This window comes from Nilaparvata lugens, chromosome 5, assembly GCF_014356525.2.
Source record: "Nilaparvata lugens isolate BPH chromosome 5, ASM1435652v1, whole genome shotgun sequence".
NCBI classification, from domain to species: Eukaryota; Metazoa; Arthropoda; class Insecta; order Hemiptera; family Delphacidae; genus Nilaparvata; species Nilaparvata lugens.
The window spans coordinates 16,317,415-16,332,435 of NC_052508.1; the positions used below are offsets into that span (position 1 = coordinate 16,317,415).

At 34.0% G+C, this 15,021-nt stretch overlaps 1 protein-coding gene across 1 annotated transcript in view; it reads right to left on the bottom strand.

Annotated features, from left to right (window-relative positions):
• LOC111045768 (adenylate cyclase type 2) overlaps nt 1-15,021 on the bottom strand; it is a 325,456-nt gene that overhangs the window by 44,579 nt on the left and 265,856 nt on the right. The window contains exons 10-11 of the mRNA XM_039429390.1: nt 14,526-14,684; nt 10,182-10,317 (exon numbers count right to left, since the gene is read on the bottom strand). Of these exons, the coding sequence (XP_039285324.1) occupies nt 10,182-10,317; nt 14,526-14,684 (295 nt within the window). The remainder of the gene's footprint in view (nt 1-10,181; nt 10,318-14,525; nt 14,685-15,021) is intronic.

Genomic DNA, 15,021 nt, shown 5'->3' on the forward strand with positions numbered 1-15,021 from the left:
ATGTTGAATGAATGATTACGGAAATAGGAACTCATTTTGATTTTGAATGTGACCATCTCATGGCTCCAGGAGCTCCTGCGATAGAAACCCTCTCTTTCTATAAATAATATACATTCAATTCATGTTGAATAAGTGAAATCATCTTGAATATGACCAAATGGATGTGTGTGTAGCTAGCCTTACACGATTTCGTCTATCATTTATTCAACAGCAATGAAAGTTTTTCTCAAAGTAAATTTTCAACATTCCATACATTCAGGCCTCTGAAAATGTATGAAAGATTATATGTTGAACGTTATGAGTAGCATATTCCAAGCTTCTCTAATACAAAACTGACTGGTATAAAAAGTGTTTAATTCTTTTCCTATTCTGTTATGGATAATTGACATTCGTCCATCCTTCACACGTATACGCAAACACCATATCGTGATGCAGTGTACAATAACAATAGCGAATCAGGAGATGAATTAATAAGGAAATTATTTCAAGAGAACCTTATGGAATCAATCAAATTACAATGACTCGTTCAAGAGATAGAAGAATTCAGGAGCTAAGATACATTCCTGATTTCCTATCCATTCCTTCCATAGTATGAATATTGTTCATTGCTCATTGTAATTAATTTTTCATGAAGATTTGACATGGGAGAGTTCAGGTTGAACATCAGGAGAGGTCAGTTAAACTGACCAACTTGTACCAACTATAACCATCTTGTAACCAACTATGTACAAACTTGACATCTATATTATGTTTGGAGTTAGCAATAAGCATTGTAAGAGATGAAAGCATTGATATGAGTTATTATTGTTCAGGATAAGAGAAAAACCCGGTAAAGAATTGAATCAAATATAGAAACTGAGAGAAAAGAGTACATGTCATTAGCCTGTATAACATTTACTTATTTTCTTACGGTAGTTCATTTCATACCAATTTAAAAGTTATTATACTTGAGATTTCTCGTTCGATTAGAAACTTTTCATTGAGTGAGCGCCAAAAAAGCTATTAAAATATTCAATTTCATCCTCTGCATTAAAAAACCTCTTAAATCCTACGCTGAAGAGTGATTTTCCGTATGGAGCTTGAAAGCAGGCTGGAATAAAAATTTCCTGATCCTTTTCCTGCCGTTCTTATATTTCAAGTTACTGCATAATTTCCCATATTTCTAAAATATTCTTGTTTAGTTTTGATTCTTTTGATTTCAATCTGTTACGAGCGTCATACATTGAAATTTAATAATCAATATACGAGCACACGTGAAATGCATCAAGAAATCAATATTGTTATCAATCGATGTACTACAAAAACTTACATTCTCATGACAAAGACTCCTTTTTGGAAGTTATATGAAAACTATTCATTTTTTGTATTTATTCATCCACAGTTTAGTTTATGATTGAGATAATGTTTTGATGGACGATAAATGAAATGACTCGCAACTAGTTTATTGAGGAAAAATTGAAGCACTAGTACCGGGATTGTTACACTTATTCATTTCTGCTGGGCTAAAATATTCATATTGCATCGAGATTAGGGGTGTCAATCCCGGGACTGATTTCCAATCCCGGTATTTCGGGACTATCCAATATCAATCCCGGGATCCCGGGATTCGGGATCCCGGGATCCCGGGATTGACATCCCTAATCGAGATATGCATTGTGAAGCCATATGATTGGTTGATTGTTGGTTGGCCAAAGAAGATTGAAGTCTGCCGCCATTGGCCAAGACAAGACAAGCCCACAAACAGTGGGCGTCCCAGCTACAGTCACGAGACATGACTGCACAGAAGTAAGAACATCAAAACAGCTGATAATTAGAAGCATTTTCATTTACAGATGATCAGAAGAGATTAAAAACTAGATTGAAACTTTGCATCAACAACTTGGTAATGCTGTAATAAATGACCTTAACCTTTAGAAGGTTATAATGAAAGGTCAAAGTCGAGCTCAAATTATAATATAGTTGGAGAAAAATTGTTTAAATTGGAGAAAAATAATATAGTTGGAGAAAATTGGAGACTGAAAGTCAGTTTGCCTGATGAAGCTGAACTCCACCTGAAGAAAAGCAAAGCAAAGGAAGATGAATGTTGCAATAATTGAATGAAATGCATGCAGTTCATTTTAAACAGAATAGGGGCAGTTCCACATGAAATCCATACGTACATTCTCAGTGAAATAAAGTATAATTGATTCATATAGATATACATTTACTAATTGAGTTCACTGAATGAAATAAAGGTCTAAAAGAAAAACATATTGTATGCGTTCATATCGGATTCGGATAAGCAGATAAACTAATTATCTGACAAGAATTAACAGGTGTTAATATGGAAAGCATTTTCTGCGATAGAGATCAAAATTGCAAAAAGATTAATAATGGTCGTTGATATATTTATAATGCAAGAAGAAAGAGGAAGGGATATTGGAGCTCTGGCAATTTATCAGTTGCTGATTAATTGGAACATTTGAATTAATTCAACAAACTCTACTAATGGACCTTTAGAGCATTAGTGTGATCATTTGGATGAATTGGTTACTGACATGAAAAGCTCTTCATGAATTCAAATGACATCGAATTCTAATGAACAAAAGGACTCGAATTACTTCAAATGCGGGCGGTTGATTACATAATTATCTTATTATAAAAAAGTAATAAAAGAATAAGCATAAAGTTGATTACCCCAATTTCAATCACTAAGTGGAACTGAGTTCTGATCTCTGAACCTCTATATAGTTTGAGTCAAATTATGTGACACATGGCTTCCAGTTACATATTTGTCTCTAATGGGGTCGAAAGTTGCAGATTCTTCAAATTCGTCGATAACACCAAACAGTTCCCAAACAACCTTGATAACCTTCCATGACCACGAATCAGATACAAATCATGCAGTCACCAAACTTTGACAAACCTCAGCCCTCAGGTGTGCATTAAATCGTTCAACGCTCAGACTAGAGCAAGTTTCCAACCGCAAAATTTGAGCTGCAACAATCTGTTGCTCCAGCTTTTGCGATGTGCTTTCTGCGACGACATTTCTGCGGATTTTCATCACGTCAAAGTTCCTAGTTGCACATATAAATTGTTGCACAATGTGTTTGTGACTGTCCACAAACTGATGATGCAGCATTTTGTGTACGAAACATTGACAAAACAGTATTGAGTGCGAGTTGAAAAGTTTTAAGTGCTAAAATGTGAAGAGAGTTTGTAATGGGTACGGTAATCTATTTATACAGCGTTTAACTGGAACTCAGGCTGAGCTTGGATAAGAATCAAAGAACTGTAATCAGTAGAACTTTTAGTTAAGATTCAGAGGATTTTGGTTCAAATAGGTTGAATGAAATGTATATTTTTGTGTTACACGAGGAAACTTTGAAAAATATTACGAATTAGTAAGAGTAATGTCTTGTGAGTGTAAGTTCATTATTGTCGAATCCACAATATTAAAATAGTGGGATTGGGAATATCATAAAACAGTGGATTCCACTCTTTCATCACACCTCAAGATATTGAAAGAAAACATCACATTAAAATTCGTCTTCTATACACATCACTCTTATCAACTAAGATGTTCCAATTTCCTCTGATTCCACTCAACAATGCTCATGCTGCTTTACTATTCATTATCTGTCCATTCCAAGCCCCACATTACTTTGTTCGTTGATACTTGAATGAACAGTATCTCTTCCTGTCAACAAATTTATTTCTATGCTTTCTGTATTTTCCATTTATATTTTGCTCATTAGCAAATTCATTTCCAGTTTATAATCTGAATCATATTCTTTGATTGAGTTAATCAAAGGATCAACTAGTGTTTAGTGTTTTTAACTGCTTTCCTATTTTAGGGAATATCAGTACATCAACCATAATACAACATTTTTTCAATGATTTTTATTGAAAAATGAATCATTTTCCTTTGAAAAGTCAAGATTCGTCGATATATTGATTTTTTACAAACTCATACCACTTTATTCAATGTTATCTCACCCCAGCTTGATAATGTACCGCAAATGAACCCCCACCAGAGTGAACCTCTGCAAAGCACATTTTTCCAATCTCGTCTACATTATCTCTTTGTCAGGGCAAGAATGAGAAAGTCTGTTCATTTGCAGTGAATGCCAGCCCTCTCACCAAGAAAGTACAAGACACCTTGGCAGGCGCCCAAAAAAGTTCAGAAGCCAACAAGCAAGTTTCACCCTCTCACGACTATTGTTTCGGAACTCGTGTCAGAGATAGAGAAGGCGGTGGCAGCTTAAAGTTGAAGCTTATAACGATCTTCGATCAGAGTTGATTGCTGCCAATCCGATGTGATATCTTCATTTTTCATCATAACCCTTAAGAATCCACGACATATCATAACGAACATTATGGGTTGGTTGCACAAAAGTCCGTTAAAATTTTAATCGTGAATAAACTCCACGAGAAACAATCAGAGAAGCCTTTTTTCTATAGAGACTTCCCTGGTTAGGCTCTTGTGGCATTTATTCATTATTGAAATTTAACAACTTTGGCTTTTGTACTTCTGATATTCAATTCTCAAATGGCATTATATTTTTATATTATTGCAAATAGTAGCCTAAGTACTATTTTCGAGTTATATTAATATGATGTATATTGTATTGACGTAATATGGATGGAAATAATAGAATAAATAATATGATAACAAGGTAGGCCTATAGTTGAATGTCGTTCTACCTTCAGAGTCGCATGGATATACTGAATTTCTGTGCAGAAGTCCCATGTTATGGATTCATGTGAATTTTATGTAAAAAAAAACATTCAAGTTGAATCAAATTAAAAAAAAGCTTGAATTTAATCCAGGAAGACACAATTTGTTGTAAAAACAATAATTATATTAAAACGTCTGAATACGCTTGAACGCAATATTTCTGTTCAAAATTGATTCAAAGTATTTGATCTATAGTGAGATTCACGTTATAATGGCAGTATTCAATTAACATTGGTGTTGCTATCCTTGTCTATTATTCGTCAAAGAAGATAGCGCTATCCTTTTCTAGCTCCGAACCGTTGCCAGAGCGTTTTATACCAATGTAGAAATATAAACTTAATTAAGAAACAAAATAGCTAATCTCAATCATGAAAATCCATTATTTTTTAATCATTGATAGATAAAATTCAATTTCTTTAAAAATAAAATATAAGTTATTATCATTTCCAACGAGAATGAACAGTTTATATTGCATCAAAATATCGGGGCACCGAGCATCGTTATTTTCATTTATTCATTCTTCATTTTCGTGAGCAATCATACAAATGAATGGACTTCATGAACTAATAAATTATAATATTGATCAAACCCCTCTGCAATGATATTCTATTCCAAGGAGGTAAATTTTCTCACATCTTCTATGTTCTATCGTATGAACTCAACTGCTGTTATAATTAATAATTATTGTAAATTTAACGAGATTTCACTCTGATCCCAAATTGAATTTTGCTACGATAATAATAGTAAATATCGGGGCACCGAGCTTCGCTCGTTATTTTTATTTATTGATAAACAGAACACAATTCTCTAAAATGATCGTGTTCATATCTCACAGCTGGCTATACGTCATCTTATGAATTTCGGGGATGCGATATTTTGATTCTTCACATACTCACTCGCTCACTCACTTTTCTACTATCCACAGTTGTTTCAGCCAAGGATGAATTATCCTTTTAATGTCGTTCAGCGAGTTTTCTCAAGGATGAGACCTAGTGCGATCGAATCTTTACATCATAAACCTACTATGTTCCAAATTTCGTGAGAATCGTTGAAGCCGTTTTCGAGATACGTTGAACATAAATAACCAGATATAAAAATAACCAAATATAAAAATAACCAGATATAAAAATAACCAGATATAAAAATAACAGATATAAAATAAAAAATTACCAGATTTTCTGTGTGAATAAGGAAGTTGCTCGCTTAATATGATAGGATAGTGGGCTATACCTCAGCTCAGCTATCATAAAATCACTCCACTCGTATGGGCTGCTTCTTTTTAAAATTATTCAAAACATAAAGTAAGTAATCTTCTATTAAAAACATTTCAAACAACTAGTTTCGGCATTTATGTATTTTGATAATTCTCAGCTATCAGCTATCCTCTATACGAGCAATACGAGGCAGTGACAAGGCTGAGAATCGGCAACGCTGTTCTACCATATTTCTTATCTCTCTCAACTGCCATTATAACGTGGACTTCTTCTGATAACAAATCAACAAGCTGGAAATCATGCACCAATCCATTCCACTCCAAGAACTGAAATTATTTCAAATGGAAATAATTCTAAAATCGAATAATCCAAACACAACGATTGCTATGTACATGTGGGCGAGTCGAATATAAACCGGACAGCACAAGCTTGTTTCTGTCTACCGGAGAAACAGAAAAAAGGGTTCGCTATAGTTTGAATCGAACCCTAGAGCTCTTGATCGCTTGAAAAATGGCCATTATTAACCGGATTACTGGCTCGCCCAACCCTGCTGACCTCAAACCATTCAATCTTGCGCGGACGATTCTTGCTGTCTATCAAAACGCCACTAACCTAATCCAGCGGCGACCCGCAATGCAACACAATAATCATTCTCTCTCCGCATCGAAAAAGCTCATCGCAATATTCTCGTACTTTGACGGACAATTTCATGCTCCATGGAACAAACAAAACGCATTGCAATAATAATTTCCCCTTTCTTCCTTTCTTCTCGTCAGTAAAACGTAAGAGAGTCAGTAAAATATTCAAAATGAAATTTGATTGATTTTGAGTGGCTTACAAGCTGAAAGTCGAAACTCAAAAGACAAACATTGCAATCGGGATTCATGCTACCAATCAAAAATTATTTCAAGAGAGAGAGAGAGAGAGAGAGAGAGAGAGAGAGAGATGGGGGAATAAGATTAGAGTTTAAAATGTATGAATTCAGGTCTAATTTTTTGTATTTATGAAATAGAATTAAAGTATCCTTCAAACTTAATGAAATAATGAAACAAGAATCCAAATTGCAACGTTTTCAATTGTTTTTGGTGATCACACCATCGTCAGGTTATAAAAATAAATTATCAATAAATGTTTACTAATAGTTTTGTTTTTTTAAATAATAACATCTTCAAGTGAATTATTTTATTATTATTTAATAAAAAATATCGGGGCACCGAGCTTAGCTTGCTATTTTTATTTATCGATAAACAGAACACAATTCTCTAGAATGGTCGTGTTTATAATATTTAACAGCTGGCTAATACGTCAGCTTATGAATTTCGGGGATGCGATATTTTGATTTTTCACAGAATCACTCGCTCACTTTTTACTATCCACAGACGACGAAAGTCTCAGCTGTTTCAGCCAAGGATGAATGATCCTTTTAATGTCGTTCAGCGAGTTTTCCCAAGGATGAGACCTAGTGCAATCGAATTTTTATATCGTAAACCTACTATGTTCCAAATTTCGTGAAAATCGTTAGAGCCGTTTTCAAGATCCGTTGAACATAAATAACCATATAACCAGATATAAAAATATAAACAGATATACGCTCGCTCAATATAATAGGATAATATACGAAACATCACCCATATAAGAATCATAACCCAATTTTTGAAAAAAAAATTAGAACAAAAAAATCCCAAATCAGTTGATAGATAGGGGCAGCTGCTAAAATAATCTACTTGAAGATGTTATTTAAAAAACAAACTATTAGTAAACATTTATTGATAATTCATTTTTATTACCTGACGATGGTGTGATCAGCGAAACTAGTAGTCACGTTTCTATTGTATCCTTGTTTTATTCATTTCAAAGGGTACTAATAATTCTATTTTATGAATAAAGATTAGAGTACTTTGTATGTTATACAATATAGATCCTACTAGCTTATACATACATATACACTCATTTACATCGAATCACAGTATTGCTAATTATTCAACCATTTCTCAAAAAGTATGAAAAATTGATTATTGAGAACAAATATTGATCGCTATTTGAATAAAGATAATATTTTTATATTGTAATGTAACTACATACATCGGTGGTGTTTCAAAAAATTTTTTGATCCTTCGCCTCTGAAAAGGATAAGAAATAATATCCACCCCATTAACACACGACCGGGTGTGAGAAAAGGTGAGTTAGCGGGAAAGTAGCAGCTACAATGTGGTGTCATTGCGACAGCGAATGAGAGTTGAGTGAGAGGGGTTTCGACCAATCAGAAACGAACCAATCAGAGAGCAGCGGTCTCGGTGATGGCCAATGGGAGCTCGGTAGCAGTACAGTCATCCTATCACAAACTAACCAATCAAAGAACTGCTATTCTGTTGTAATGGCGTCAGTAAAGAAGAGTTGAGTAGTAATTGATTCAGCTCATTTCAAGATTTTTTTTTAAATTGAGGAACTCAAAATGGGGTCTTAAAGGGATTACAACCTCCCAATTTGAAGTCTAGTAGCATACTTGATTTCTAAAAGTTCAAATGCCTTTGTGAAAGTGATAAGATACGGAGGAAATAGTGTAACAAATTGATATGGATTAAGGTGGATACTTCCTCAAAGAGTGAAGGAGTTGATACATAACTCCTCATCTTTCATTGGAAAAATTGTTGAACTGTGATAAATCTGTAGCACGGCTACACTTTGAAAGGTAACGCTATTGGATGATAGCACAACAGTGACTCAAGATGTTTTCTTCCGTTCGGAAAAAGATGAAACACGTTCAGTTATCTTTATGGGATTGGACATTTCTAATGAAAAAAGCTTGTCTAGTGATCTGAGATAGTTTGACAGTAGCAGTTGGCTGAGATTTAATTAAAGCCTTCTCACCGACGCTGCTTGAGACAAAAATACCAGAGCGCCGGAGAGATTTCAGGTTGAAGGTTGAACAGTTTATTGGCTTCAGCCGATGTAATTAACAGCACAATTCGGTTTATCTATTGAACGAGAGACGACGTCTCAGATCCGCAGTGGAGAAAATTACTGCTCCCGGCTGAATCACCCCAAACGTCTTCCGTTGGAATTTGCAGCGAAGCATCATTCTGTATTGCCACTTGTATTTCGAAAATGTTCTTCATTGGCCAAAGCATTATTGCAACTTTCAAAGGAAACCCGGCGGATTCGTTCTACTGTGGACGAGATTGTGAAATGAAATTTATACTCTTGGAGCGTAACTGAAAATGATAGTCCATTGTAGCTTGTTAAGTGGATTAATGTAGTTTTCATACTAAGATTCCAAAATGAAAATCCTGAATATTGCTGGGAGCTTGATTCGCAACATAGCAGGAGCACAGAGTTACAGGAAAATACTATTTGGTGTAAGAGAATAAATAGTAAGACTTCAAAAAAACTTCAATATTTTTTGTTTTGTAGTAATTCTCAGTGAGAAAACCTGAGATAGATCCTTTTACCTGTTACAGGTCGAAATTGGTAATATTATCATCTAAACTGGAATATGAATACATTTTTCTAATTCATTAACGCTATTATTTTATTGGTCTTCAAAATCAACAAAATCGGAGATGTGAGAATACAACGAATGCTAACATCAAGAAAATTGAATATTTTACGAGTGTCAATGCTCTGCATCACGAGAGACTTCAAATCAATACTGTACCTACAGAAAAACACTTGATGTGAGAGAATAAATAGTGTGAGTTCTCAAACTTACCAAAAGACCAAAGATTCCCAAATCTCATGACTCCAAAATTATATAACCTGTTGTATAAAGGTACGGTGATTGAAGTTTACACAATTCATTTATATGAGTTATATAATTATGTACTCTGTACTCTGGCTGTATCACCAGGTATTAATACTGGTCACCCAATTGATAAAAAATTAACAAAGGGAATTGAAGTTAAAGAGTTACTTGAGTACTTTGTACTACTTACCAGGTATACCTGATCATTCAATTGATGATAAATTAAAAACTGAAAGAGTTCCAAGGAATATAATAATAGTGATCTCATAATTAAGTAGGTAAAGTATTTAAAACAATCAATTGAAACGCAATTACCATAGATATATGATAGAACTGCCTCTCTATTATCATTGAATCTATTATTACCTTATAAACAGTGCTATTAATAGATAAACACAGTCTGTAGCATAAATTACTATTGCTTCTGACAGCGATATAATTGAATAGTTTTGAATACTTAATAAATGTTTTGAGAAGTTTAATAATATCGTTTCCAGTTACTCACTTTTGATGGTGGAATTATAAGGTAGGTTTCAACTTTGTGATCAGCCAGGTATCCTTCTCTCTTGTGGCCGTCTCCTTTCTCCACTTGGAATCGATCATTCAGCTGAAGCAGGGTGGCTTTTGTTATATGAACTCGCCTGAAAGTTGGAGAACAGTCAGATTTCATCCATATTTGCATATGACATGGTCAATATAGATAGAAGCAATCCATCATTTAAGAAAGACTGCAAACAAGGAAATGCTTCTTTGTTGTTCTCCAATTCTATGGAGAAGGAAAAATTATTCTGTATAATCGATTGATGTAAAAATGTTTTGCTGAGTACTAATGTGATTGCTGAGAACTAAATAATGTGCCTTTTCATTTTTCTGTGAGGAACAAATAGTCTGAAATAACACTTCCCATTAGAAAATTTATCAAATTTGAGAATTTAAAAGTTCAAATATTTTAATCAGGAATTTGAAAATCCACAGAACATTTGCAAATAAAAATTAATCTTTTAAAAATTGAATCATGGATTACGTGGAAATGAATACGGTATTCATCATAATGGAAAGATACCTTACCAGTCATTAAAATACCCCGAAAAAGCTGTCAATTTGAATGAAAAAATGGTTTATCTCATATTCAGATTATTTCAACAATATAAGAATTTTCTAGTTGAAACTCTATATGACTCGGCTTCCAGGACACTCTTATCAAATCTGATGGACTATTAAATATCAAATCTGTAGGTTTAATGATCCAATAAATTTGATGAGTGTTCTAGAAACCAGGCCCATGAACTTTTTGAACTTTGATTTTGTGTTCTTTTAATTTGTTTTCAAATTGTATGTACGTTTCTAAAAGACAATTCAATTCATTACAGTATTTGCTACAGCTATAATATACAACAGAAAGCATAGAGAATTAAAAATTAATATAGATTACAACATCATGAAATTCATATGAAAACTTAGACTTGAGAATTTTTCAACCTAGTGGAATGTTATAGATAATTTATGTCAGTTACAGGTTACAGCTTAATTATACTGAATTTGATTGAAAAAGTCCAATTGTACAATCAATCAGCTATTTGAACTCACTGCCGGCGCCCAAGTACGGTATCTATATATATATAAAAGCGAAATGGCACTCACTCACTGACTGACTGACTCACTCACTCACTCGCATAACTAAAAATCTACCGGACCAAAAACGTTCAAATTTGGTAGGTATGTTCAGTTGGCTCTTTAGAGGCGCACTAAGAAATCTTTTGGCAATATTTTAACTCTGAGGGTTGTTTTTAAGGGTTTAAAGTTCGTCTTTTAGCATGTATATTCTTCTTCTCCCAATCTCTTAATTATAATTGAAATTTCCATATCATATGTTACTATAGAACTATAATCTAGATAGAGTACCTCTTCGAAACAGTTGTTAACTGGCAACTAAATTAATAATTTTGTCAGGTTGGCATTAAGTTGAGTTGACTTTGTTAGGTTGGCACCAAGTTGAAGATTTAAATGCATTTATCGCGGAAGAATTGATTGGGCACTGCTACTTCAATCCTGGGAATATTATATTACTAGCCGTCAGGCTCGCTCCGCTCGCCATATCCGTTTAGCCAGACGTTTAGTCTGGACCCCCGACTGGATTGTTCTAACATATGATAAAAATGCTCAAATGAAAAATGCAGGCGAGCGAAGCGAGCCTGCTGATCTTATTCTTGGACGAACCAGACGGGGGTCCAGGGGGCGGAGCCCCCTGGCTAGACGGATATGGCGAGCGAAGCGAGCCTGACGGCTAGTTCATTATAAAATACCTTATTATATCCATTATAATATAGTACGGTAATCATTATAATATACCTTACCAGTCAAAAAATACCCCGAAAAAGCAGTCAATTCAAATGAGAAGAATGTTTTGTCTCATATTCACATTATTTTAACAATATAAGAATTTTCCAGTTGAAATTGTATATGAATTTACATGTACCGGTAGAACACAACCGGTTCTTTGCCGGTATATAGTGTCATTTTGTAAGTTAGAATAATTATTTTATCAATCTGTATTATTTTATGGCAGAATAGAATGAATTTGAATTTGAATTATTTATACTGGTTTATTGTATTCCTACGTGATGATTGATTCGATCGTAGTTTTAAAAAAATCTACAGTATATTATTAACAAGACAAGATTGAGAAATAATTGGCTTCAAGCAAGGATCTGAGTTTGCTCCACAGCTGACTTAAGCTCCACAGATACTGTCCATCACAAACAAAAAAAAATTAATTATCTTTATGAATGAGAAATTTAAAAGATCCTTCCTACGTCGTCCTTTAAAGTAATTGGGAGTTTGTGCAATGAAGTGGAATCATTTATAAATCCCTCTACAGTTCAGAAATGAATTTTTGAATGAATTCAGACGAGACGAAGCTTTCAATCGTCTTATAACAGGATCGCCCCATACCTCTCAAGCAAACAGCGTGAAAACCGAACTTTCCATTGTAAGTATAATGTAAATGATTCTCAGGAGTGTTCTTCGAAAGTTGGAAAACAAAAAAGGAAATATGCTCGTTGAGAAAAGTGCGACTGAATTATTAAAGCGGCAGAAAACTCGGAAGAATCATGAGCACTTTCCTTGTTGGCACGCTATCATGGAGAAAAGTCAGTTATATAAATTTCTCAAACTTAAAGAAAGTTTTCAAAAAGGTCGAACGTCGTGCTTATGGTACTTTTCTCCATATTCATGAATCTCCAGTTGAATATATTAACAAATCCATTACAACTGGGATAACAATTGTGGAAGATACCGACCGTTTCAATTAAAACTTGTAATTATTATTCGTGCGGACGAGCGATTCAATCTCAAAGGAGCAAAGAACTGTTATGCTTTCGAGTAATTCTTACGGAAGAGGCTACATCCTTACTGTACAGTGGTTTTTATCACAAGCGTACACTCTGGATGAAAAAACTCCGATATCTTTTATGTTGTAGGGACTTACAACTGAGGCTATCACAGTCAACTTTATGATAAAAAATGAAGTTAATATCCAGTCCACTGTGTGTAACATAGTACCACTATAGAGTAAAGATACTGTTTAACTTGTATCAGTACTCTCTGGTACCACTACTTATTCCCAGTGCGTCTGGAGCGATCTTCATTAGCACATAACCAACAGACTGAATATTATTAAGCAAGAGACTGTAACAAGATACCTGAAAAATTTCCCACAAGGGGGGGGGGCTAGAAAATCTGTGAAGATTGAAAAATTTATTCTCATTTCAAAAATTAATCCCCACTTTCTTGGGGAAACGTCAGCCTGTATTTTGATCACACTTTCAGATTTTTCATATGATTTCCATATTTCTAGAATGTAGTATCACAAGTAAGTGAAAAAGTAGGAATGAGGCTAATAGCAAACATTCAATTCTTGGTCTATTAATTATTTCTCATTCACGAAATCATTTCTCAGCCAACTTCACGTATCGGTAATGTAGTTTGTTTGAGAAGAAAAATTCTAATGAATATGTAATGAGGAATGACAATTCTTATGAATAAATCTTTGTCTTCTAGAATAAATTGATGAAGATGCTATAGTGAGGTCCACGTTATAATGACAGTATTAGATCAACTTTGTTTTGCTATCCTTGTCTATCATGCGACAAAACCGGTGGTACTATCCTTTTCTAGGTCCACAACGATGCCAATTATGTTTTTGACAGTGTAGAAATATAATTAATCAATGCAGAGAATCAGCATCGCTATTCTCCTATCTTTATCTACTGCCATTATAACGTGGACCTCACTATAGTCGACCTAATCAGTAATCCAATTATCATTGTTGTATCATATCGATTGAAAATTATTGATCTATTGTCAATTTATATTATTAAATGGTAAGCTGCTTGGATTCCATTCACAAAAGCTGATTGAAAGGTTTTGAATAATTTACTTCTTTTCCGATAGAAGTCTAGATATAGAAATTTATAATATTCAATATTCATATACTGGTAGTCTTCTTTTAAGGCCTAGGAGTGTTTACCAGTTCGTAGCCTGCGAAAGTATGAAGGTTTCCATAATAAACTCCAAAACTGTTCCGTGTTCGTTGAATCATACGCATAATAGTCAATCATATTTATATGATTTGCAATATTGTATCCGCTAATAATAAATACTGTAAAGAATAATAATAAATAATAATACGATAAACAATCTTTTTACGTGTGTAGTATAATAGAATGCAATAGACAGCTTTCACAAAACCTATTTCAAACTACTGAAATAGTTTTAAAAATATTCTACTGTTTCTCCATTCGAGAGAGAAAAAAAAACTTATGTGAAAATGCATCGATAAGCCACTGACCCAGGTACTCCTCCAGACTCCATGTGATTTGCCAGTGTGACGTCATCGCTCCACACATCAAACTGCCATTTTCTCAAGCCCAGCACTCCACACAGAACGTTGCCCGTGTGAATGCCAATCCTCATGTCCACATTGAAGCCAGTTGCTTCCCTCACAAATCTGAAAATCAAAAATTTCAATTCAATTTGAGAGTTCTGTACAAAACAACAATATACTTGCAAATTATCGAGATAAGAGCTATAATTATTATCAATAAATTAATAAAAACTCTACTAGCATGAAACATATACAATCAACTATGTGTGGGTTATATCGTGTTCATCTTCGGGAAATGTGACGGATTACTGGATGGTTGGATAATTGAAAAATTCCGTTATAGTCAAACACACTGAAATAGTCTGATGGGAATTGGAACAGATGAGTGCAACGTTGCCAAATGAGAGTTGATCAATTTTGTAAATGGAAATAAGAAACAGCTGATGTAAATCCTATTATA